Here is a 26283-nt window from a genome sequence, read left to right as displayed (position 1 = left end):
GGCTGTGTTAATACTTGTGTGGGAGTCCTCCAAGGGAAATCTATGTGACATAGGAAGTGATGCTGGTAATTCAATAGGAGGTCCTTTGTTTCATTGCCTCAGTATTAACTGAATGTTCCAGCAGGATGTTAGTAGGTGCTGCGTTTTGGATGGGACATGAAACCATGACTGATCGCTCACATTTATTCAATAGCCCATAGCACACTGTGAAAGAGTAGGGGTATTAATTCAGGTGTCCTGGCCAAATTCCAACACAGGTGATTGCATTCCATCTACTTACCATGTCTCCCCCTGCAGTTCCAATTTGCTGCAAGATTCTTCTTTGCAGTCCGTCCCAAACTGTTAAACAGCATCACCGTATACAGTGAAACAGCAGCTGCACTTTGCCCTAGAGGTGGCTGTATGACAGTAACAGGTAAACTGATCATGGTGTGCAGTTTGGCATGAAATCTTTGTAAGACTAACATGCATTCACCTGGGATGCCAGGAACAGCTGGACTAGAGCAGCCCAATGGTGTGTCTAATCCAGTGTGCGGTCTCTGGGATGGAGCTTGGCATGTTGGTGGGATTCTCCCTTGGAGAGAGGCTCTTTTACCTACTTCTGACGAGGGGTGTGGCCTGGTGTTGCTGCTGCAGCTGTCCCTGGGGCTCCAGACTGGGAATATCTGAGAGAGGCTGAACTGCTAATTGTTAGTAGGATCAGAACTGGCCCAAAGGCCCCAGGCACCTTATTGTATGAGTGGCTCTATATGCTCGGGGTGTGGCTGGGGCTATTTTCCCTGCTCATTGTCCCAGCTGTAGTTGATAAGTTCTGGCACAGCATGGCTCTTGCACCCAGCTGACCTCATGCCCCTCTGCTCACACTGTTGTGGCACCATTTTATCTGTGAAATCAGCTCAGCCGTCCTGCTGCTCTGCAGCGCTGGCTCCGCTCTTCCTTCTGTGGCACCGGTTCCATCTCCCTGGTGCCATGCCCAGCAACACATCCCTTTCCCGCTCGCCTCATTCCACTTACGGCTGGGCTAGGCTCTGTGATTTTGCAAAGTGCTTTGCTTGATACTTTTATTGCCTGCTGGGCCTGAATGGATATTAAGTCCATAAAGCCATCTGTCTGAGATGCCATCTCTCTCCCCAGCCAGCCAGCTCATTAGGCTATCTCCATAATGGGAGTAGACTGAATTAGTCCAGCACTGGACCAGTTCTTGTTGAAGGGGTTATTAGAGTTCATGTGAATGCTTAGTGGCTGGTACACTGTGCAAAGGAACCTCAGGTGGCTTCTGCCAAGAAGAAAAGCCGGCTTCATTGAGTAATAAAATCAAACCTCTTTGTGCATTTCAAGGAGTGATTTTATCCACTCTTCCCAGTAATATCCCCCGCAGGATTTGGATTGCACTAGGGTTCACATCCTCTGATCTTTCCTTCTTTCTTTTCTTCTTTCTCAAAGTCAAATTCAGCCAAAACTAGCTGAGTTTCATACTAACCCATAAATTAACCTGGCTTTGCTGTAAACTGCCCCCGTCTCACACAGAACTTGTCCCACATTTGCTGGAGACTCTCCCCAGGTTTACTTAATTCATGCCCCAGCCTTGCTTAAAACTCAGCCTCAAGCTCCTTACAGTTTCCAAATCTCTGTGCCTGAAAGCGTGCCTGGTGCAGCAGCTGCTTCTTTTATCAGGGCTCCAGCTTGCCAGCCCTGCCCCTGATGTGTTTAGAAACTGTTGATATAGCAACTGAATAGAGAGAGGAGGAGAAAATACCTCTTGTGCTACCTCACTCCAGAGTTCAAATGAGGGAAACTTTAGACAAAATAAACATGCAAGAGGGCTCATTGGTCTGCTTTGAACTCTGGGGTGCTGGGTTTTGCTTAGGTCACAAAAAAACTGACTGTAATGCTCTCAGCAAAAGCTGTCCAGCACATAGTGATTTGAGCAGGGGATGGGGACTCAAGATTCCTGGGTTCTAGTCCTGGCTCAGCCTTGACTTGGGCAAGTGACCTCCTCTCTCTGAGCCTCAGTTTTCCTATCTGTAAAATGGAGATAAGACTGCCCCATCTCCCTGGAAGGAAAGGTGAGGCAACCTTAATGAAAGTCTGTAAAGTGCTTTCAGATCCTCAGATGAAAGGGTAAAACAGTTTAGAATGATGACTGGGAATAATGCTGGTCCCTCCCCATCCCCTGCTGTGGGGGTTCTTAAGAACTGCACCATGTGAAGGAATTAGGGAAGAAAGAAATGGATGTGAAGTTCAGCATCACTGAGAATTTTCCTGCCCATCACCTGAGACTGTGCAGCCCTGAGTTTTCATGTTGCTGCATTAGAACTGGATTTTAAGAAGCCCAGTATCCATCATGCAAGAGTGATGGTCTAGGATCCCTCCATCCAGGGGCTGCCTCTGCCCATGGGGAGGGAGAGGGCAAGCTGCAGGAAAGCCAGGCAGGGAGGGGTTCCAGGTCAACTCTTCTCACTTGCGCCTTTCCCACCTCTCCTTTCAGAGCCTGCTGAGAAGAGAACGAGATGGAAGCCGGAGCCAAAGCCCACCACACTGTGAAGAAGACCAAGATGTACCACAGCTCGTAAGTACCTAGCTCACTCGCACTTTCCTCCTTTATGTTTTGTAGCTGTTGCTAGACCCTGACATAGTCAGTCCAGATTTATTTTCCTAGCCGGAAAGGTGTCCAGGTGTCCAGGGATTCTGCTCATTGTGTGCCATTGAATGTACCCCATGTCTGTATCTCCAGTCACTGGAGGAAGAAGGCCCAGGTGGTTCCTGGCAGAGGGATACCCCTTGGTGATTAGCTCATAGCAAGGCTTGGAGGTGGGTAGGGCAAGTTCTATGCCCTGGGAATGCAGAAAGCTGAAATATTCCCAGCTCTATCAAGAAAGGCAAAGGTTGCTGTGAATTCAGAGTACACCCCCAAAGGAATCTGCAACACTTCACCCGCCCCCACCCCAAAGTAGACATGGTTGTATCACAACAGAGCTCAGTGCCTTTTTTAAGTTTAGCTGGACATATTGCCCAGGCAGCCTAGTGCCTTAAAATCCCCTGCTCTGCAGGGTGAATTCCACTGAATATCACTGTATATCTGGTACATATGACTCTCTCCCAGCAGCATGGCCTGCACTTTAAGTTCTCCAGGACGATGTGTTGAGGGTTCCGTCGTGTGGACTCATGGGAAGGCAGAGCGTGGGTATGATTTGAGAGGAAAGAGGATGGTGCTTCCTGGACGCTCACATTAATGTTACTGTTTGGGAATGCAGCCTAGCTGGGGGCTTGGCCTGGACAATAATCTCCCTATACATCAGTGCATGGTCAGCTATACCCCTTGCTATCAGAATAGGCAGAGAACCTGTCCCTCTGACACAGCCTGTGGCAGCTCTCTGCCCTTCACTGGCAGCATCTGAACTTTACCCAGAAGGTACAGTTCTTCATGACCACACCCAGAGCTGACTCAGCTCAGCCTGTTGTGCGCTGACAGGACTTTGGCAGCTAGCACCAAGCTCTCCAGCAGAAGAGGAGCTGAACTTTGCCAGACACCCCACCAGGCCCAGGCCACAGCAGGTGAGGGACATACGGAGGTTGGAGGAAGATTATTTATCAGTGACGTGAATTTCTTTGGGAAGTCACTGCACATATCGCTGGGCAGGGACTCCATGAGGCTTCTGGGTAACAGAGAATGCAGCACTGGGTCTGGGTAGAGGCCTGAGATTCTGGACAACAGAGAATGTGGGGCTGGGGCTGGGTAGGGGGCTGGAGGGTTTCTAGGTCCAAGAGATGATCACAGTATACAAGCCTAGAGAGAGACAATTGTTCCAAGAAGGGCACTTCTGGAAGCTGGTGGCAAAGCTGGCTGTTGGCCCTCTCCGCCTTCCTGACGTCCTTTCATTTGCCTGTTCATACCCTTTCTGCACACAACTTCCCAGCTTGACCTGTGGCTGCTGTGATGGCTGGACGAAAAGCTCAGTGTGTGTATTTGGGTTTGGAGCTATTTGACTGGAAGCGAGGATGATTATAAAGCAGGGCAGATGGGAGCCTTTTGGGATGAGTTCAAGAGGCTTATATCAGAGAGAGACACTGGCACACAGAGTAAACTGCATTTTAATTACAGCTGTGATAAAACAGCAGACGGGGACGGGAGGGGATGCTGCTGCCTCTGCTTTGCATTGGATCCAGCTACTGACTTATAGCTGGAGCTCCAAGGGCAGCTTAGGCTCATGCTTGGCTGTTCTCTCTCAGCTCAGCCAGAGATCCCTTTGTCTGAGGCTGTGATGAGACTGTAAGAGGGGCTGGGGCTTCTGGTGACCTAGGCTCATGATCAGATTGTGGTCTCGATCAGTCTTCCAGGAAGGGACAAGGGGGAAAGAGGAAAAAGCTCATGTTCCTGCCCCATCAGCTAGGCAGTGTCTACATTTTACATACAAAGGGCTGGGTAATGATTTGGGATGGGAGAAATCCATGCACTGAGGCTCAGCAATTCAAATGTCTGACAGAAATAGATGGATCAATAGAGCTTTAGACCTTCTGAATGGAAATGAACTATCTGCAGATTCTCTCTCACACACACATGCCCGTCTGGGATGGTCTAGGTCAGGATACTTAATGCTGCCTCAGCATGGAAGGTTAGACTAGGTGACCTCTCGAGGTCTCTCCCAGCCTTACATTTCTATGAGTCTCTCCATCTGTCAGTCTGTCATCATAGGTACTCCTCTGTCCACCCATCTATCACCATAGGTACTCCTCTATCCATCCATCCCTTTTTCTCTCTGCTTTCATACTGCTCTCTTTGTGGTATCACACCTGAGCACCTCATCATAACTACCTTAGCCCCTACTGGCCATTCACTTCCTACTCACTGGGGAATTACAGGACTGACTTAACCAGCCATATGCACTGCAGCTGTAGCCAGGCAGTGGGGAAAGGTGGATCCTCTAGAACAGAATCTGGACCTTACATTTGGAGTACAGCTGAGATGAGAACCCCCAATGAGACAACATTCCTGGACTATTCCCTACAGCCTCTCCTGTTGGAAGACATTATCAGAGGAATACCTGTGGACTTCTCTAGAGTCAGTACTCTGCCTCTGTTCCATACAGCACCTCCTGTTGAGGGACTGGAGTAGCTAATAATTTCTACCCCATTCCCTACAATATTTCCTTCTTAGAGAGGCTAGGTCTGGAATAACTGAATTCCCCTCCATGCGATATCTTTCCCTATGGTACCGTCTACCGGGAGAAGCAGGGACCTGAGTAGCTATGGGCTTCCCCACAGTCAGCATTCCTGGGCCAGTCCCTGCAGCACCTCCCACTTGGCCTCCCCCCTGCTCTGGCAACATTCCCTGAAGTGCCTGCTAGAAGAGATTGAGCCCAGAGCACCTGGAAGCTGCCCTGGGGCCAGAAGTCCAGCATCGTTTCCTGTAGCACTTCCTGTTGGAAGAAGCTGGGAACGGAATAGCTGTGAGCTCATCCAGAGCCGGCATTCTTTTGCCAGTATCTGCTGGCTGGACCTTGCCTCGCATCTACACCATTCCAGGGGTCACCTCCTGCAGGGAGAAGCTGAGACTGGAGTAGCTGCAGGAATGTGCTTGTTTGAGCTGTTTTTCAGTGCCAACGTACAGCCTGGAGGTTTGGACCAAACACCACAATTGTGCTTTTGTCTTGCTTCAGACGGTGGGGAGTCACTCAGGAATTAAACTGATCGTAAAGCTGCCAGAAACTTTTATGCCACAATTAAGCACCTGCTACGACAGAGCAAATAAGCCAAATCATGCGGCTGGCAGGCGAGCTTTACGTGTTCCTTCCCCGTGACCCACTCGAAGACGGAAGCTAAAAGCTGCAGCTCGGCAGCTTGCAGTTTCATTCCAGCACAATGCAGGGAAATTAATAACTTTCCCCAAGAAGTCGACAGCCTCATTGCTAGCTTCCAGGGTCCCTGTGGAATACGGAGACTCACCAGGGAGAAGCATATGCCAGACTTAAAAAACAAAAGGACCCCCCCAGACAAGTACTTCAGATTCCTTCTGCTATGGAGAGAGAGATTCCTGTCTTACGAGTTAGGTGAGGAACGGCATGGGGCAGATGAGCAATGGTGCTGAGGAGGGTGGGGGGCAGGGAGGGCCATTCTGGCACCATTACGTTAGGAGATGCTGGATGTCTGTGTGACTGGACTGCAAAGGTGCGAGGTGAGGCAGATGCTAGAGTGCTGACGCTGGCTGACGCCGCATTGCATCAATGCCAGACCTTTGAGTGGTTCTGAGGGATCGTGGCTGGCCAGATCCAATCCTAACGGGAAGGGAACAGGAGCTGGGGTTATTTTGGTTAGGCACAGGAGAGGCGAGGGGGGGTAAAGCCTTGAGAAGGACAATGAGGCATCAGATGATCTGGATATGCTGGGGCACAGCAGCTGGCCTGGGCTGTGGGGAAGCAAAGCTGCTTCTCATTGGTCAGGCCGCAGAGATGACTTAGAGTTTTTAGTCTCCCTGCTCTGTCCTTGGGTTGTGAGCTGGGTTGTGATGCAGCAAGCGGGGGCAGCGCAGAGGGGTTGGGGCGAGCTGGGCTGGGGGGAGGGACCGCAGAGATGAGTCTGAGGCGGAGGCAGTGGAGAGGTGTGAGGCGGGTGCAGCAGAGACCGCGTGGAGTGGGAAGATCATGGGGTGGGTGGAGCTGGAGGTGAGCAGATCTGTGAGAAGGGGCCAGGGAGCTGGGTCAGTGAGATGGGGCAACTCACCTTGGTAGGTGCTGGTGGGGCTGAATGACCAGAGGTGCCTGTTTGACAGCCCTGAAGGCTGTTGTAAAGATTTATAGCTTCCAAAGCCAGAAGGAACCATTAGATCACCTAGTCTGACCTCCTGTGTAACCCAGGATGGAGAATTCCTCCCGCTACCCCTGCACAGACAGATTTCTGCATACCTCCTCAACCCACACCTCCAGGTCGGAGGAGAGTTCAGTCTGTCACCTGTCCCATCCCTGTAAAGATCTCTATCCCAATGCGGCTCCCTTGAGCCATCCAGAAACTCCTGCTAGTGACTGGGTGAGGGGTCTCATTATCAGAGCTGCCCCTCTCCCGATCAATGCAGCATCCTTCACCAGGCCCCCATGGGACGCTCTGCCAGTGGCAGTCCAGCCTGCAAAGTATACTTCTGAGGGTATTCTGCAACCAAAACATTTAAAATTATGCACCAAAAAATGTAAAATTCTGCACACAATATTTTAAAATTCTGAAAAATTCTGCTAATTCTATTTGTCGATAAATAAATGTGGAGGCTCCAGCATGGCAGTGGGGAGCACAGGCCACTGACTGCACAGAGGTAGGAGATCACCCTGCGCCCCCTCTCCCCCGGATATGGACTCGGCGGTAAAGTTGCACCCAACCCTGACACAGCACAAGGACCAGGACTGTCCCAGAAACACCCCGGGGCCCTGCCCCTCCCTGCCAAGCACAGTAGATATAGGCAGGCAGGCTCAGCCCAGCAGGATCCAGGTATGGACGGGCTGGGAGATCCAGGTGTGGGGTGATAGGGTTCTGGGTGGGGCAATCTGGGTGCGGGCAGCGTGATGTGGGGTCCGGGTGCAAGGGAAATCTGGAGGAACAGGGGCTCTTTGTGGGGAGGAGGGGATTCTGGGTGCAGTTTAAGGTGGTTGAGGGGGTCCGGGTGCTGGCTTGATGAGGTGTGGGTCTGGGTGCTGGCTTGGTGGGGTTCAGTGGGGTGGGAGTCTGAGTGCGGAGACTAGTCAGGGTGGTCCAGGTGCAGGTGGGGTGGGGCTTCTTGGGGTGGAGATTTGAGTGCAGGGGGCAGTCTGGATGCAGGGATGGGGCCCAGATGCAGGGAGTGGGGCTTGGTGGAGGGGATCTAGGTGCATGAGGGCTCCGTGTGCAGAGGGTGAGGCTTGTCAGGGTGTGAGTTCGGGTTCAGGGAGGTCAGTGGAAGGGTTCTGGGGACAGAGAGTGAGGTTTGGTGGGACAATCTGGGTATGAAGTGGGTCCGGATGCATAGGCGTTGGGAGGATGTGGGAGCAGCTCCCCATACAGTGATCCCCTTCCCTCCACAGCTGAGAAGCGATGGGGGCAGGAAGTGGAGGTGGGGGTGGGGACAGTACTTACAGCAGCCAGAGAGGTTTCTGGGGGTGGTTCTGTTCCAGCCCTGTTCACTCCTGGCAGAGGAAGAGGAAGTCCGTCCTCCCCAGCACAGCCAGGATTAGTAGCTGAGCTTGGTACAGGGTAGGAGCAACTGGCCAGGGTGTCCCCAGCCCTGCCCATCCCAGCCCTCCTGTGATTTTCCACTCTGCTGGCTGCTCCGAGCACCCGAAACAACACACTCATGCTACTGGGGAGCAGCACATGACCACTCTTGTGGCTTCCCTTTGCTTCCCTGTCAAAAAGTCATGTTTCTGTGGGGAAGAAATCTGTGGGGGACAGACATGTGGGGGACATGACTTCTGTGCATGCACAGTGGCACAACATTCCCCCAGGAGTAAAAGTAGCTGCCATTGGTCCAAGCCCAGCTGCCTACGAGAATTGAGACCCATTGGTGGAAATGGAGATCAGAACAGATCCACTGTGGGTCACGGGATGGGGAAACAGGAGCTTGGACAGATCCTTTGTGCAACACCAAACCAAGAGAGGAACAGAAACTACCAGTGAGGGCCAGAGAACAAAAGGGCACAGGCCTGAGAAACAGATTCCCATGGGAACAGCCTTGGACTCAGGAATGAGGGAGTCAGCTGCTTGTCCCTTCTGGGGATGGTAACTGGGAGCAGGCAGGTGGTGAAGGAGGATGGATGGAGCTGCAGTGGGGTGGATGGAGGCAGGAGCATGAACAGATGGAGTGGGTGAGTGGAGGAGGATATGGGGAGATGGATGGAAGGGAAGAGATGCAGGAGGAGGGTTTCAGGGGATGGAGGGAAGGGAAGAGATGCAGGGGAAGAAATGCAGGGGATGGAGGGACGGAAGGGAAGAGGTGCAGGGGGAGGGGTGCAGGAGCGGCGCCAGGGTTTTTGGCGCCCTAGGCGCAGGGCCAGCTCTAGGCATTTCGCCGCCCCAAGCACGGTGGCACGCTGCGGGGGGCGCTCTGCCACTCGCCAGTCCCGCGGCTCCGGTGGACCTGCCACAGGCATGCCTGCGGATGCTCCACCGGAGCCGCGGCGGGACCAGCGGACCCTCCACAGGTATGCCTGCGGCAGGTCCACCGGAGCAGCCTGCTGCCCTCCCGGCAAAATGCCGCCCCCCTCAAATCCTGGCGCCCTAGGCGACGGCCTAGGTCACCTAAATGGAAGCGCCGGCCCTGGAGGGGTGCAGGGGATGGAGGGACGGAAGGGAAGAGGTGCAGGGGGAGGGGTGCAGAATAGAGGGGGAGGGTGGTAGAAGCAAAGGCAGAGGACGGCGAACTCCCCCAGATTCAGGGCACCTGAGCTGTCTCCTCTCCCCACCACGCCTTGGTTATCTGTCTTTGCCCAGGCAGGCCTGGCACAGGAAGTGCCCCTGCTCCCCCTCTCAGCCAATGGGCAGCTGGGGGGGAGAGAGAGGCGGGGCCTGTGGCTGGTTCTTGTTTTTGTGAATGAAAAGGGGGAGGTGGGCGAGCCCTGCCGGGAACTGCCTCGCCCGCGGGCTCAGTGACACCGCAGCCCGGAGCGGAGCCAGCATCGTCTCTTGGGGCAGCCCCAGCTGGGAGCAGGGCCCCGCCGGGCAGGTGGGCGAGAGAGGAGCCCGGCCGACTTCCCATGCTACTGCGCACAGGGCCGGGGCCGGGAGGATGCTGCTGAGGAAGAGGCAATGGCTGCAGATGCAGAGCAGGGGCCTGCATCCTCTCTGGTGCTGGCACAGACCGGCGGGTGGGAGCAGCTGAGCAGCCGAGTTTAGCCCCCAGCGCCGCCTTGGTTGCCAGGATCTGGGCCGCGCGCTTCTGGCCATGGACATGTCTCCCGGGGAGCGCTTCATTCTGCCCACTGGAAATTCCCCGCTATGTGTTGGTGTAAGTAACCGAGCTCCGTGACATCTGCTCCGCCAGCTCCCTCCCTAGTAACTCCGGCCTGGGTTGAGCAGGGAAAGTGGCCGGGCCGTTAAAAAACACACGCCCCAAAACCCTTGAATGGAGTTGCCGGGGGTTGTGTTTTGCGCTGCTGCTGTTAAAGGTGCAGCTCCGGAGAGGCTGGAACGGCAAATCCCGAGTTTCTTGCGATGCCCCTGGTTGGGTTGCACTGACGCGGGAGTCCTTTGTAAAGGCTGTTCCTGCCGATTAGATTTCATTGCATAAGTCTTGGCGCTATAGTTAGGCTCGCCTTTTAGTTCCGATTCCTAAAATCGTTGCAATATAGATGCGTTTTGTGACTGTTTGGGGTTGTGTTTGTTTGTGCAGAATCTTTGCAACCTACTTGCATTTTACTATTGCTGTTTTTAAAACTATATTTACAGTTTATTTGTGCTTGATTTGCAAAAGCCTTGCAAACATATTTGTGTTTTGTCTTCGCTTTGTTTGCACTGTGCCCTGTGTTTAGATTTGTATTTCTTTCTGCACTGCAATTATTATGATTACTATTACAAATGATATTGTGCGAGGCCTTAGCCGGCAAGATTCTTGGCACCTAATTTCTCTTCTGATCATCTTTTGTTGGAGATGCTCAGATTTCACCTGCCCTCCTTTTCTAGTGGCTTAGGTTCCTGGTAGTAGGTGCTGCATTCATGAGACCATTCTATTTTTGTTGCATTCCTTCTGTTTAAGAGAGAGAGTGTGTGTGTGTGTGTGCCCTCGCAAGATGCGGGATGGAGGATTTTTACCCTGAGAGTTGCTAGGAAACACACTGGGCTCCCTGGGGTGATTCTTTAGTTTCCTTGGTAACCAGAGACTGGGACTGGTGAAAATGAACAAATCTCTGTTCTCCTTGGGAGGTAAAGGAGGTGGATTCGGTACCTTGGGAGGGGGATCCAGAGAAGGGCTAAGGGGAGTGAACGTTTGGATCAGGAAGATGTACTTATGGGGTGCATTGCGGGCAGGGAATAAGGGGTTGCACTGGAGATAGGGCAGAGAGAGGAGCCCATGATGGGGAAGGGAAATGGCAGAGAGAGGGTGTATGGGGTGATTTAGGGTTTAAGGGTGGATCAGGAGAGGGAACTGAAGCAGATGCTGGGGGAGAGATGAGAAGGATTGAGATGGGGTTATGACTGGGGGATATATGGAGTGGGAGCCAGTGACACAATCTCAGGGCCAGATCCATCTCATTCCATTTATCTCAGTGGGAGTTGGATTGGTTCCTGGTGTGGACACAGAAGAGAGGAATGAGGAACTGGGACGTTGGATTGTAGGAGGTAGATGTAACAGAATGAAATGTGTCTCTGGTGAGGGTGAAGTGTCGCATGGACACTGATTTGCCACACACACACACCAGCTGCTGTGTCAGGAGTTTTACATCTCCTTCATTTTGTGCCATCCTTTGCCTCTCCTTTCTCCTGCATTTCTTTGCATGGATGCTGAAGCCTGCTCTTGCTGGCATTTTTTAAACTCCCTACGTTTCTACCATGGGGGCCTGAGTTAAAAACTAGTCTGTGCTTAGCCAAATGTGCTCCGAACTTACTGCACAGGGGCTAATGCCAAGACACATGCCGCTGAACCAAAGCCCTCCAGGCGATCCCGAGGTGCACAGCGGTCCACCTTCCAAATGGACCTCACGTCACCCAAAATTCTGGCTCTGCTCTGCAGTTTGCTTCTTGTTTTAACTGATGGGCACTTTAGGGGCACCAGGAAGAAGATGTTGTAATTATACATTTTAGAGACCTTCCGAAGAGCTTACTACTCCCACGTCTCTCCCCTTCTAGGGCTGAACCATGTAGGATGCTAGGGGGAGCATGGGGCATGGGCACAGAAGGAAGAGTGCTCAGGAAGGATTCCTTATGGCTGCTTTAAAAAAAAATCCGTTTCTCTAATATCTACGTGTTGTGCCCATCACCACAGTATCTGAGCACCGACCTAAAGCTCCTTTTCTTTCCTGGCATTACAATTAGCAGAGATCTTCTGCAGGATATGAGCACCTCAGTTAAAATAATCTTTGCCCTGAGACATGCTGGTTTCCCCATCCACTCAGGAGCTGGCCTGATGCGTTGTCTTTGAACCCTCAAAACTTGGGGCTTGATCCTGCTAGATGCTGAGCCCCTGCAAGTGAAGGGTGCTCAGGCTCTGCCAGAATGGGGCTCCTTGGGAGTTGGGCGTGGAAGGGAACTTTAGAAAGTCCTTTTTGTACTTTTAGCTTAGGCTGCTGAGAGCTCCCTTCATATCCCCTTCTGCAACTCTCAGTTGCTATCGTTACCTTGGTATTAGCTCTGCATGCCTGTGGGCTGGTGTATGTACGCAGCACATCAGAAGTCCTGTGCCTAGAGGTAATGCTGCTCAAGAGAGAGTTCAGAGCCAGGCAACTTGGGTTTGTTGTTACAAAGAGAAGCTCTTTTCCCCTCTTTCCTCCCACAGAAATCTTGTAAATCCCTGATTTAAACTGCCACGGGTTAATTCTTTTTGCTCTAGACTCCTGCTCACTACATTTCCAGAGCTCAGCACTGGCAGAGCATGGCTATGTGTGCCTAGACTTGCTGAGAGCTGCTCAAAGCGTCAGTCTCTCAGTGTCTAGCTACAACTCCAGCTGCGCAAACATCGTCCCAGCCGTGCCCCAAAAGCATCAGCTGGAAAGCTAGCAGCATGAGCTGGGCATGCTGTGCAGGACCCCAGCTTCCCCACAGCCGTGCCCTGCCAGTCACTGCTGAGCCTTCAGGAACACAAAGGTGTTCCTTTTCAAAAGCCAGCACCACTCTGTAGAAGGAGGAAAAATCCCCTCAGGCAGTCTTGAACTTTGCTCTGGCTATCTTGTCCTGTTTGAGCCAAATGGGAACACGGGACTGAGGTGTCCCTGGTACCAGTTATTCCAGTTGCAGTGCCGGCAGGAGGAGAAGCAGCCAGCCCTGAGTTTATTCTGTTATGCCCTTTAGGGTGTGGGTGTGGTGGAGGAAGACATCTGCCGGGTGGGGGAGAGAGGGAGGCTGTGTTTGCTCAGGTGGATCTGGAAGCTTCGTTAGCTAGTGCCGGGAAGGGAGGAATGGGAAAAAAAATCTCTCTCACATGAACAAGCATGAGCCTGTGCTGGAGAGACAGGGGAGGGAGGAGAGTCCAAGCAAACAGACAGGGCACGTGGCTTATCAGAGGCAGAGCAATGCATGCTTCCAAGAACCCATTAAATTTTAAAGGGAATCCGCCTGGAGTGCATGTTAAGAAGGGGTGGGGAGCTGCCTTGGCTCCATTCCCCTTCCAAGGGCTGTTGTTTGTTGTTCTCTGCACAAAGCTGCTTTGGGCGGCATGGTCCTCGCTGGGCTCTCATTGGGATTGCGGGGGAAGCAGCCGACCAAGGTCTCTGCAGCTCAGGGTGGCTGGGGCCCTCAGGGATGTGAGGAAGGGGGAGAAGCTCATGAGGAGCCTGGACGAGGTTCCCTGCTAGGAGAAATGACTCTGGGTGTGTGAGAGATGGAGCAACTCCAACGGCCTGGCAGCTGCCCCCTCCGTGGGAAAGTTCTCTGGGAGGGACACAGACCATGCAGGTTTCCCTTTAAATCAGTCCTTGCGAGTATGGCAGGCGCAGAGGTGAAGCTGGAGGATGCCCACTCTCGGGTGCATTCCCAGGCGCTGTCTCTTGCCCATGCAAGTAGTGCTGTTTCACAGATTCTGCCCCCCCTTCCCTGGCTCTGAGCACCTGCAGAGTGGGTTGCAAATCCCCTGGGTCCCATCCCCCCCGCTTTGTTGCAGCAGAGGCTGAATTGGGCCTAAGTTCCATACTCTTTCCACAGGTGCAAGGTTCCCTAGGTTGGGTGCTCCCAGGAGATCCCAACCCCGGTCCTCACCCTGAGTGGTGGCCACGTCCTAGGTCCCAGTCGACCGCGCTTGTTTATTGGCTGTCTTCTCTGGTGTTTGCCATTGCCCCAGACTGGCTCTGCCTGGGAAATCTTTTCCCACTGGAATGAGTAGGATAGCTGCTTCCTGCCTACGGAGTTTGTATGGAGTGAGGTGGGAGTGGCTGGCCTCTTCAGGGGAAGAGAGGACTCCCTCCCACTTGGCCAGCTGGCAGCTCTCTGTGGAGAGTGGGGGCCACCCTACTGTGGCCCTCTTGCTCTGTGGGATAGCAGGACCTCCCTCCTGCAGATTAGTCCAAGGGCTTTCATGGGAGCAAAGGAGGCATAGGCTGGCTTGGTGCAGCACCCAGAGTTGCCTTGCAAACAGGTCTGGAGCACTGACTTAGCTTCTCCGCTGGCCCCTCTCCCTTGCTTTCTCCCCAGGTCCCAGTTAATGGATTCTGACATGGATTATGAGAGGCCAAACGTAGAAACTATCAAGTGCGTCGTGGTTGGGGACAACGCGGTGGGCAAGACTCGGCTCATTTGCGCCCGCGCCTGCAATGCCACGCTGACCCAGTACCAGCTTCTCGCCACCCACGTGCCCACGGTCTGGGCCATTGACCAGTATCGTGTTTGCCAGGAGGTGAGTGACGTCTGCCTTGCGGGCGGGACTGGTGCTGACGGGGCTGGGGGGACTGTAGCTGTCACAGGACACCCCTCTCTTGGAGCATGGTGCAGACGGGCTGTCCAACAGGACAGGGCACTATAATGATTGCAGTCCACCCTCCCATGCATTTTTCCCCTGCCTGGAGTCAGCAGTGTCATTAACTCCCCTTTAATGTCCTACCTCCAGGGGGAGACGGGAGCTAGCTAATTCCATCCCCTGCCTTGGAAAGCGGCTGACCTTTTCTGTTTCCTCAGGTGCTGGAGCGCTCCCGAGATGTGGTGGATGATGTTAGTGTGTCCTTGCGCCTCTGGGATACCTTTGGGGACCACCACAAAGATAGACGCTTTGCTTACGGAAGGTAGGGTGGCAAAATGGTCTTTCCTTTGGGCCTAGGAACTAGAGGGAGAAAATGCATGAAAGGGCGGGGGAGGAGGAGGACAACATGGGACTGGCTTCCATGCCAGGAATGTGCATTGCACCCCTTGGGGAGGGGAGGCTGGTTCCTGTGCAGGGGGCGGGACATTGCATCACAAACGGGGGTGGAGAGCTGGCTTCCATACAGGGAGCATGCATTGTACTCGCGGGGCAGCGGGGAAGACTGGCTCCTGTTCTAGCCATAGATAAGTTTAGGGTGCAAACTGTACAAGTCATTAATAGTTCACATTTTATTGAGTTTGAGATTGGTGAAACACATCCCCAAAGTTTATTTAATACAGACCTCTATCACTGAAATAATAGAAAAATGAAATGAAGCAAGATAAATATAACAACCCCCTTCTCCCACCTCCGGATCATGCATACTTACTTATAGCCTCAGGCTGGCACAAAATAAAGCAGTCTCCAAATGTTGACATACATGCAACCTTATGGAGACTGGTACTAGCAAAAATAGAAGAAAAAGTAAGGAGAGGTCACCACAAGACAACTCGTTCATACTCAGGCTTTTGCCATGGTCATCCCTGATGTCCCAAGTGGGGCTTGGTCTGATCATCTTTTATACAGATTTTCCTGTTTCATTCCACATGTGTCCGGAACCATATTTGGTCAGGTTTCAGCCCCTGCCCATGAGTGATATTCCGACTAGCCATAATTCAACTTCCCGCAGTTAATACCTCGATTACATCAATTAATGTCCCAATGTGGTTTTTGCATGGTTACATATACCCCTAAACATCCCTAGAAATCCATTACTTCAACCTTCTGTGGTGTACTTTTCAGCACAAGCTACGTATTGCAAGATGTTGCTAAATCTTCTAACCTTACATTAAGCAGTCTTGCTAACTCCTTTGCTAGACTATCAAAAGTACTAACAGCCCCACAATACCTCAGTTTATGGCCAAGCCTGCCTTAGTGGTTATCCAGATTCTTGTGTTTCTTTACTTGCATGTTTTGCATTACAGCTCTAATAGCTGCTGTTTCCCTATTTTAAAGCATTTTAAAGCACAGGATATATAACTGAATCTTGCACCCTAAGCTCAGGTCTGGGTTTACAGGTCACCACCATGCAGGGAACCAGTGTTTCCTCCTGGTGCGGATCCCTTGTGCAGGGAGTCTGCCTTGCACTTATGCACCTGTGCAGGGTAGGTGCATATGCCTGAATCCTGTATAGGATGAGTACATGGCCCCTGGGGGACAGAATTGTAATGGAACCCTGCCTCTTCTCCACTCTCAGGTCTGATGTTGTGGTTTTATGCTTCTCCATTGCTAACCCGAACTCCCTGCACCATGTTAAGACCATGTGGTATCCAGAGATCAAGCACTTCTGCCCCCGAGCACCTGTCATCCTGGTGGGCTGCCAGCTTGACCTTCGCTATGCCGACCTGGAAGCAGTCAATCGAGCCAGACGACCCTTGGCCAGGTAGACATTGGGATAAAGTAGCGCACAGGATGCGAGGGATGTCAGGGCAAGCCCAAGGGGACGTGTATTGGTTACCAGGGAGCAGACAACTGCTTGCAGAGAGGCGAAGCAGCAAAATCCTCCAGATGGACCAAGTCTGTGAAATGTGCAATACAGAGCAATTCTCTTTTGGGCACATCTGTGTGAGAGGAACAGAGCGGGAGAAGGGAGGCAGAGAGGAAGAATGGGAGAAAGGCAGGAAGGAATAGGAGATAGCGAGGAGGGGAGAAAAATAAGATGAAGAGCGAGCCAAAGTGGCATTGGTTGACCCATGGGTGTGATGTTCCTGGCCCCAGGCAGCCTGCTATGCCCAGGGGAGTTCTATGTTTGCCACTGCACAGGGACTTACACTCCCCCATGCTGTACCTCTGCACAGTCCCCTTGCTACTTGTTTCCAAGGTCACTGGGTCTCTGAGCAGCTCTTACTGTTGTTTCCCACCCTTCTCGGTTCCAGGCCAATCAAACCTAATGAGATTCTGCCACCAGAGAAGGGGAGGGAGGTGGCCAAGGAGCTGGGCATCCCCTATTACGAGACCAGCGTGGTAGCCCAATTCGGTATCAAGGATGTCTTTGACAACGCCATCCGGGCTGCCCTTATCTCCCGCCGGCACCTGCAGTTCTGGAAGTCCCACCTCCGCAACGTCCAGAGGCCACTGCTCCAGGCCCCTTTCCTGCCTCCCAAGCCACCCCCACCCATCATCATGGTCCCAGACCCCCCTTCCAACAATGAGGAGCACCCAGCCCACCTGCTGGAGGACCCACTGTGTGCAGATGTCATTCTGGTGCTGCAAGAGAAGATCAAAATCTATGCCCACAAGATCTACCTCTCCACCTCCTCCTCCAAGTTCTACGACCTGTTCCTGATGGACCTGAGTGAGGAGGACCAGCAGGGGGCAGCTGGGGGCAGTTCCAGGGTTGCCGTCTCCACCACTGCCACCGAGCGGACACTGCACCAGGAGGAGAGGCACCATGGGCGTGACTTCCTCCTCCGAGCTGCCAGCTTCGACATCTGCGAAAGCACCGAGGAGTTCAGCTGCAGCCAGCGTCCACCGTGCCTTAGACCCTCCACCAGCGACGGGATCCTGCGAGGCAACAGCTACGAGAAAGGGCAGCACGGGCTGAGGCGGGGGAGGATCCTGTCTTCCTGGAGCCGTGCCTTCGTCAGCATCCAGGAAGAGATGGCCGACGACCCCCTGACCTACAAATCCCGGCTTATGGTGGTGGTGAAGATGGACCCTTCCATCCAGCCCGGACCCTTCCGGGCGGTGCTCAAGTACCTGTACACGGGGGAGCTGGACGAGAACGAGCGGGACCTCATGCACATTGCCCATATCGCTGAGCTGCTGGAGGTCTTCGACCTCAGGATGATGGTGGCCAACATCCTGAACAACGAGGCGTTCATGAACCAGGAGATCACCAAAGCCTTTCACGTCAGGAGGACCAATCGTGTGAAGGAGTGCCTGGCCAAAGGGACTTTCTCTGGTATGGCTCAGGGGGTTCCCTGTTGGAGCAGTAGCTGTGGGGCACTAGACAGCTCAGGTAGTGGGGGTTCGCTCACCAGTGAGGAGGAGTCTGGGGCTCAGGGGACTGGGTATGTTGCGGGGAGCCTCTCTGAGTCTGGTCTGGGTCAGTTGTGACTGAGAGTTGACACCATCTGATGGCTGTTAGCTGGCCCGTGAGCGAGTAGGTGCATCTCAGTCCAGTTCCTGGATAGGTGTCTATCTCAGCTGCTGCTCATGGGATCCCTTGTTAGCAGTCTCAGGAAAGGGACCCAAGGACTGAGTGGGCCATGGAAACCGAACTCGAGGCTTAGCCATGCTCCCTCCAGAAAAGGGCTGAGGCATGTTAATGGGGCAGCTTCCAGCACGGCTGCCCAGGATGGTGATGTGCTACCAATAAACAGGCTATCACTCTTCAAGGCTGTCCAGCCCAGTCTTTCCCCACGGCTTCTGGAGAGCTTCCAGTGCAGATTTTATGCAATTGTGATGCCATAGTTTCTTTCTTCCAGAAAGCCCTAGCTCGAGCGTCTGGTTTCCTGCAAAATTTCTGCCCTCCAGCCAGTTTTCCAGCTCTGGTTATTTGAACAAGAGCAGCTTGAGCAACTTAGTTTCCACTTGTTCTGGATTATGTAGAATTATCCCCATTCATGATGGGAAATTCACCATTTATGGGACATTCCTGGGTCCTGAGACCCCCTTCCAGGGCTTCTGAAACCACATCTGGGTATGACGTTGCCATGATATTCTGATGCTGTGTCATCACGCTTTGTTGTGACATCATGGTACGATGTTATGACATTGTGATGGAAATGTCCCAGCATCACTCTGGCTGAATTTGTTCCATTCAGACAAACCCCAAGGTCACATAAGTAGCCAGTAGTTAATCTGGATTAGATCTTGGGTTCTGGGAAGACAGCGTGGTCCTGGGGATAGGGAACCAAGAAAGGTGACTTCTCCCACTCTGAGGTCTGCCAAGGCTTGGTTTGCAAGCATTTATGCTTTTGTGCCTTTGTTTCCCCATCTTTAAAATGGGAGTCATGATCCCTGTGTAGAGCACGCTGAGAGCTGTGTCTGAAAGGCCCTGCCTAGGTGGTATGTGTTCTGCTTGGCTTTGTTCCAAGCCCTCCCCTGGGATGCTCACAAGCAGGCAGAAAGGAGAAAGATGCTGGAGATGGGGAAACCTTTTTGAGTTTAGTGTCCAGAGACTTGGCTGCTCCTGAATTGATCCCGGACTGACTGCCTCTTCTGGGCCTGCAGGTGCAGCCTCAAAGTTATATCTCTGCTGGATTTCTTGTAGGGAGGGGCAGGGATGCTGCCTGAGGCTGCCCCACACATGGGGAGCGGTTGACAGGCTGTGAGCTCCTTCCTTGATGGACGCCTCTTTGCTTGTTTGCAGATGTCACCTTCATCCTGGACGATGGTGCTATTAGTGCCCACAAGCCCTTGCTCATCTCCAGCTGCGACTGGATGGCTGCTATGTTCGGGGGTCCTTTTGTTGAGAGCTCCACCCAAGAGGTGAGGAGGGCGGCAGCAAATGCCCATGGCAGGGTTGGGATTTGCTTTCTCTTCCTCTCCCTCCCTGCAGCCCAGCCCGGTGCTGCCAAGAGTCCTAGAGAAGGGGATGCAGCCTGCATCTTGCTCCATGTAGCACCTGAACAGTGGTTCTGATGAGCAGGCACTTCCGCAGCCTGCATTGCTGTAGTGGTATCCCAGAGGCCCAGAGCTGCAGCATTAAGGAGAGAGAGAGAGAGAGAGAGAGAGAGAGAGAAGCCTGAGTGCCTTTTTCACCGACTCAGTGCTTTTCCTCTCTCTAGCCAGGGCTCATGGGGCAGAAGGGGAGGGAAGCCAAGATTTCACAGCAAGCAGTGACTGGATGAGGTCAAAGGGAAAAGTTCCCCAGAGCAGGAAGAGACCAAGCAGGGGGAAAGGGATGTTCGGGAGGGCAGAAGGAAGTTCCTGAGACTGAGATCTCTCCATTACACACAAGTCCCTCTGTGCCACTCTGACAGCATAAAGTAGCCTTGAAGTGAATGGGAGTGGTCCCCCGAGATCCCCCTTGCACAGCTGGAGAACTCATGGAAGGACTCTGCTCCCAGCCCCCAGCAGAGTGGGTGGCCGGAGTGCCGTGCACTGTGGTTGTTCTCTGCTCCCCAGGGTCCATAGGGAGCGAATATGTTCTAGCAGCCTTGGGGCCACTCTGACTTACACAAGGGGCCAGGCAGGGCCCTGGAACAGCTGTAGAATACAGGAAAGCCCATCCTACCTCTTCCTCCCTAAGCACAGGAAGGGAGTAAATGAGAATCAGGCCCAAGCACTTTTCAGGGCCATTGCCCGCACTATGCATGGCCTGATTGAGAACTAGAAGTCTGAAGAGACGAGGAAAAGCTCAGACAAAGAGGGTGGGGGTTCAGTCAGACAAGGAGTCTGTACAAGCACCATTTTCTGACTGACAGACATGAACAGTTCAGGGGGTGGTGCAGTGGGCATTTGCACCAGTGGAGCTTACCCTGCTTGGCCATGGACAGCTGAAATCCCCAGTACAGACAAGAAGGGGTGGGTGCAGCCAGGCCACAGAAAGACAGGGCCGGTGTGATTGAACCAGACCGATTCCTGCTGTAGGGGGACTGGGGAGGGGCAGTGTGTGCATCCCCCAAATACTGGGAGCGTGAGACAGGGCACAGAACCTGCACCCCCATGGAAGGTAACCCTGTCTGTGTCCACATCCCTCCTGCACAGGTGGTGTTCCCTTACACCAGTAAGAGCTGCATGCGGGCTGTTCTTGAGTACCTGTACACTGGCCAGTTCAGCTCCAGCCCGGACCTCGACGACATGAAGCTCATCATCCTGGCCAATCGGCTGTGTCTGCCACACCTGGTGGCTCTCACAGGTAACTTGGGGTGACACAAGAAGGGCCTGTGGTCAGGCAGCACCCAAGACAAGCCAGGCTTTGTCACCCACAACTGCATCCTAAATCAGGGAATAGGAATCGGGAGAGGGGGGTTCTGTGACCCTAGCTTACAGCTAGAAGTGAATCTGAATGATCAAGGACTGGGGGGGGGGAGGGGTGCTGGGGTCACTGGGTATGACGTTGCCATGATATTCTGATGCTGTGTCATCACGCTTTGTTGTGACATCATGGTACGATGTTATGACATTGTGACGGAAATGTCCCAGCATCACTCTGGCTGAATTTGTTCCATTCAGACAAACCCCAAGGTCACATAAGTAGCCAGTAGTTAATCTGGATTAGATCTTGGGTTCTGGGAAGACAGCGTGGTCCTGGGGATAGGGAACCAAGAAAGGCCTGCTGTGGAGAAGGCAGCAAAAGCTGGGATGTGACCATTTTATCTGGTGGTCCTTCCTCCAGCAGTGAGTGAAGGGACCCAGAGGCCCTCCCTAATTGGGGACTCTATACACTCATCTCCATTGGAAGGGATGGTGACTTAGGGAAACAGGCTTTGGGGTTCTCCTGACAGCTTTCCAAGGTTCATCCCAATGCAGGTTGAACCCAAAAACCAGAGCCCAGTAGGACAGCCTGACAGCACTTGTCTATGTAAGGGAGAGGGCTTGGGAACCCGTGAGTATGGGCTGGCTTGGGGAATCACTGCAGTTCAGAGGCATGACAAACTCAGTGCCGAGTCTCCCACTAGCTGCAGCATGGCCCATGCACACTGCTGGATCTGTCACCCTTCCCGGTCTCACGCAGGGCCAGTGGCTTGGCGCTGGCGGTAAAGCTGGCTGGAGGGCAACACACGTCCACTTGCCTGAGTGGTTGTCTGTAGAATGGGCCAGAGGATGACATGGGTCTGGTGATTTGGGGTGTTGGGTGTAGAGCCAGCCAGAGGGTGACACAGGTGCTGTGCGGAGGTGTTGGTAGAACTGATGGAGTTCAACACGGGTCCAGTGAGGTAGGGTGTTGTCCGTAGAGCTGGCCAGAGGATAACAGGTGTCCGATGGCTTGGGATGTTGGCAGCGGCCAGAAGATGACAAGGCAATTTTCTAACAACTTCTGAAGCTTCAAGATCTGTTTTTGTTCCACATTGGAACAACCCCCCCAAACCTTTTGAACATTTTCACCCAATGAAATTGGGTCAAAACGTCTGTTTTCAGATTGAAACGGTCAGATTTTCAGTTTGGAGCTCACACTCCCTCTCTCTGGTCAGAGTCTACCTTGAGGATTTGTTATAGGGAGACTTCGTGGAAAGCAAGCTGGGGATGTCTGTGTGTGAATCTACAGTGCTCTGGTTTGCCATGCACTAGAAGATCCATAGCCTGCTTTGACCTACTGCAGGATCCACCCCAGCCAGTTAGCTCATGGCAAGCTAGTGCACTGTAGATTTACACCCGTTTGCCATGCACTAAATCTCCGTGTCCCCATAGATGAGCTCTGAATCTCAGCCAGGATAAACCCTCTGATGATAGCGTTTGTGTCACAGGGCAGTGCTGAGAGATGCTCCCTAACCCCCCTGTGTGTGTTACAGAGCAGTACATGGTGGCGGGCCTGATGGAGGCATCGCAGATGTTGGTGGATATCGATGGGGACGTCCTCGTGTTCCTGGAATTGGCGCAGGTATGAGTTGCTCATTTCTGGGTAGTTCCGAGGCTGCCCTGTGGCTTTTCATGGCCCTCTGGTTATGGCTCTTGCTGCACTCACAGGGGGATGAGAACTCAAAGAAGGAAGGGCCGGGAAGATGGAGTGGCGCTAGATAGAGACCTTTTGTAAGCAGTAACTTCATGCTCCACTATGAGCCCATCAAGTCTTGCACGCTACCACAGGGCCAGGTTGAGTCGCCGGTTGGGTGGGAGACCTGTAAGGGACACTGGTTGTGCATGAAGTGGTGTTGGTGGAACTCTTCCATCAGTACTGAATCCAATGGCCCCCGGGGCTGTGGCCTTTCAAACAGGATGTGAAAGCAACATCCTGACCTCTTGTGGTCATAGAAAACCCTATTGCAGGGTGGCCAAATTCCAGCATGGGTAACTGCCTGTCGCATTTCCAGCTGGATGCCTTATTCTCCTCCACTTCTCTAAAGGGCTCTGCGGTTAGCCGTGCATTGATAAATGATGCCTGCCTTCCACCCCAGAGGTGGCTGCACTGCAGTGGCGGTACTTTGTAAGGCAGGTGATGTCCCCTTGCAGGGATTGCGCTGGTGCTCATAACAGTCTCTCTCTCTCTTCCAGTTCCACTGTGCGTACCAGCTTGCAGACTGGTGCCTTCATCACATTTGCACCAACTACAACAATGTCTGTCGGAAGTTCCCCCGGGATATGAAGGCCATGTCAGCAGGTTAGTGCTAGCTACTGCCCTCTGCATCACTCACCAGCAGAGTGGAGTACAGCAGGGAGGGACAGTGGGGTCAGCCCTAAGAGACCCAGGAAGAGGTAGCCAGGAGAGCACTGCCCTGTACTCTGGGAAGGGGTAGTGAGCTCAGTGCTGTATGCACATGCCACTGCAGGGCTTGGTGGGATGCCACCTGCTCTGGTTGTGTTGTTAACATGCCCCTGTGCTGTTGCCCCCTTCAGAGAACCAGGAGTACTTTGAGAAGCACCGCTGGCCGCCGGTCTGGTACCTGAAGGAAGAGGATCACTACCAGCGGGCCAAGAAGGAGCGCGAGAAGGAAGACTACCTCCACCAGAAACGGCAGCCCAAGAGGAGGTGGCTTTTCTGGAACACATCCTCGTCCCCTTCTGCCTCCCCTTCCTCATCAGCAGCCACAGCCTCCTCCTCCTCCTCTTCATCGTCGTCGTCCTCCTCAGCTGTGGTTTGACAGCTCCCATTGCCCTCACTCCAGTGTCCCTGTGAGAAGGTGGCAGCCGACCGACTGACCCGTACCAGCATCTAGTCCACCAGGCTTGGAGTAGACACCACCAGCTAAGCCCTTCAGTGGAGAATGTGGGAAAAGAGTCCTTGGTAGAGTGCGCAGGTACCATATAGGGGGGCTCAGGACCATGAGTCTCTGGATCCCCTTAGGAGTTCTCCAGGGTCCTGATCCCTGCTGTAGTTGCTCTGGCTGGAGACAAGAACAGGGTGGTTGTTAGAGCAGGGCCCCCACGGCGGGTTGCTGGCATGCAGAAGGCTTTGCAGAGACTCATCAGCAGGAGAACCTCACATTTACCAGAGCGTGAGCTTTCTGTTGTTTTAAAACCAATATTCTACAAGGAGAAAAATGAAATTCCTTTGGGTTCTGCTTTTATTTTTTAACTGGAGGTTGTGTCTTGTTTTGTCCGATGGCGACTCACTCCTCCTCACCCCTGGGACATTTCAAGCCGGAGCAGGAACATGCCCTGAGATTTCCGCTGGGGCTCCTTTGACAGGGAGCAGGCCTGTCTCTCTTTGCACTTAACAGCCTGGCTCTGGCCTCTGGAACATTTGCTTAGGTAGGATGCGCCTTCTGGGACCAGCCTAAGCCTGTACAACCTTCCAGGAAAGCCCCATGGACACCTAAGCAGAGTCAGCCTAGGAATCAGTCTCCCTTTGCTGCAGGTGGAGAGTATATTCACAAAGCAGCCAGCTCCTCCACTGACTGAGAACCCCACCCCAGTCCTCTGCCTTCCTTCCTGCTTAGTGAGCTCTCCCAGGAGGATCTTGCATTTAACAATCCCAGCTAGGGTCTGCTGTGATTCTGTGGGTTTAGCCAGGGTCAGGTGGAGAGCTGGGGATGATGAGCTGAGAAGCAGCCTACCCAGAGGACTGTTTTGGGACAGGCTGCTTCTGCACCAATGTGGAACCCTAGCCTCTGACTTCTTTTTTAAAGACCCCTCACACACACACAGCCCCAACTCTCCCATTGGTTGGGATTTTAGCTCTGAAGGCTCCATTGTAATAAATGGTATTTTAAAGACTAGCATGGTCCCTGTGTGTTTGGAAGGAAGTAGGTGCTGCTTGGGAAGGCAAGGCCTGCCTGCAGCTGTGAATCTCAGTCCTGACTGATCACTCCCAGGCCCCTACTAAGCCAGCCACACACCCAGCCAAGCCACAGACTGGTTGGAGGATGTTTAAGGCAAGGCACCTGAGCTCCACCACTCACATGAAACAGTTTAACAGCAGAGCCATCAATCAATCTTACACAGGCAAAGTTCCCATTAAAGTCAGCAGGAGTTTTGCTAGAGGGCTGCGTAATACTATTTAGCAGGCTCCATCCACAGAGGCACAGAACAGTTGATTTGCCATCAGCTGAATCCAAATCAGGCATAAAACTCCATTTTTAAGGAGCCAGCATCTAGTCTAGTGCCCTCTCCATTTGAGTGTGGTGCCTCAGGGCCGGGAGTCAGGGAAACAAGGCAAAGGGAGAGAACATGTGTGCTTTGGCAGAGTAATCGCTTTTGGAAAGGGGGCATTGGCAACCTGGTCTGGCCCTGCCTAGCAGGTGTTAAAGAGCTATCCCACACAGCAGATTTAGAGGATGCTAGTTTCATATACAAGTGTCTTGAGGGATCATATTTTTACACCTAGGTGGGGTTACTCTGCTCCCCCCCAGAGGGCAGGGACAGTTGCAGAATAGTGTGCATTTTACACTCACTACCCCACCTGGAGCAGAGGGTCAGTTCCACTATGAGTCATAGCCACTTCCACAAGGCTGGGCTACACCCAAGCAATAACTGACAAGGGAGATGGTGAGGAATTGGGGTCTAATCCAACAGCCATGCATTCAGAGGGATGACAACTAGAATGGAGTCAGGGAGCTCTGAGGGCAACAATGCTGTTTATGTGCTTTGGCAGCATGATTTAACAACCGAGACCTAGGAGGTGGGCAAGGGCAGGATGGGGCTGCCTATTCCCTCTCTGTACAAAGGGTCAGTTATTCTTTTGCTGGTCCCCTCCCTGGGAGGGGCACTTATCTTCTGCCCACTTGATGTGCACCAGCTTCCACCTCCCAGTCAGTTAAGATGCACTTCAGCATCTGCCCAAGGCAGTGCTTTGTGCACAGGAAAAAAAAGTCAACCTTACGCCCAATGGCAAGCTAGACTTAGGAGCCAGCCTCTCCCTCTGCAATGATGGGGAAGTTGGTACGGGGTACAGCACCCAGATGTCACCCTCTGGTTGTGTCTCATTTGAAACATGCCAACCTTTCCTTGGAAGTCAGACCTGTGTTAAGCTCCCTAGGGTGCAGTTTCTCTACACCCTGGGTTAGTGAAGATGCATCAATTTATTAAGAGAGCATCAGTGCTGGCTTTGATACTACACAAACCTATCAAGGAGGCCCCACTCCCACCTCCAGCTGCAGAAAGCTTATTACAGTGGATGACTTTGCTTCTGCCAGGGAAATGTTGGTTTTGACACAAAACAAGGTGGGTTTGGGGCAAGTGCCACTGAAAGTCTGATTCTCCTTTGCCATGCACCTGGTGTAATTTACAGCTGTGCCACATGGGTA

General features: G+C 52.9%; 1 protein-coding gene across 8 annotated transcripts in view; it reads left to right on the top strand.

The window, feature by feature from the left end:
- RHOBTB2 (Rho related BTB domain containing 2) overlaps positions 1 to 24756 on the top strand; it is a 32123-nt gene extending 7367 nt beyond the window's left edge. The window contains exons 2-11 of one of the 8 annotated variants that reach the window (XM_050939931.1): positions 2489 to 2569; positions 14290 to 14491; positions 14770 to 14873; positions 16188 to 16373; positions 16867 to 17894; positions 19308 to 19426; positions 20648 to 20798; positions 22393 to 22481; positions 23093 to 23198; positions 23435 to 24756. In XM_050939931.1, the coding sequence (XP_050795888.1) occupies positions 2511 to 2569; positions 14290 to 14491; positions 14770 to 14873; positions 16188 to 16373; positions 16867 to 17894; positions 19308 to 19426; positions 20648 to 20798; positions 22393 to 22481; positions 23093 to 23198; positions 23435 to 23679 (2289 nt within the window). In that variant the 5' untranslated portion in view covers positions 2489 to 2510 and the 3' untranslated portion in view covers positions 23680 to 24756. Of the gene's footprint in view, positions 1 to 2488; positions 2570 to 3463; positions 3556 to 5683; positions 6048 to 9752; positions 9959 to 13218; positions 13580 to 14289; positions 14492 to 14769; positions 14874 to 16187; positions 16374 to 16866; positions 17895 to 19307; positions 19427 to 20647; positions 20799 to 22392; positions 22482 to 23092; positions 23199 to 23434 lie in introns of those variants that run through there. The other 7 variants (XM_050939934.1, XM_050939932.1, XM_050939935.1 and 4 more) reach the window with 7 other exon arrangements.
- Positions 24757 to 26283: the final 1527 nt, after the last annotated feature.

This window comes from Gopherus flavomarginatus, chromosome 2 (genome assembly GCF_025201925.1).
Source record: "Gopherus flavomarginatus isolate rGopFla2 chromosome 2, rGopFla2.mat.asm, whole genome shotgun sequence".
NCBI classification, from domain to species: domain Eukaryota; kingdom Metazoa; phylum Chordata; order Testudines; family Testudinidae; genus Gopherus; species Gopherus flavomarginatus.
Note: the sequence above shows the minus strand (reverse complement) of the source record. Positions and strands in the feature narration are given on the sequence as shown.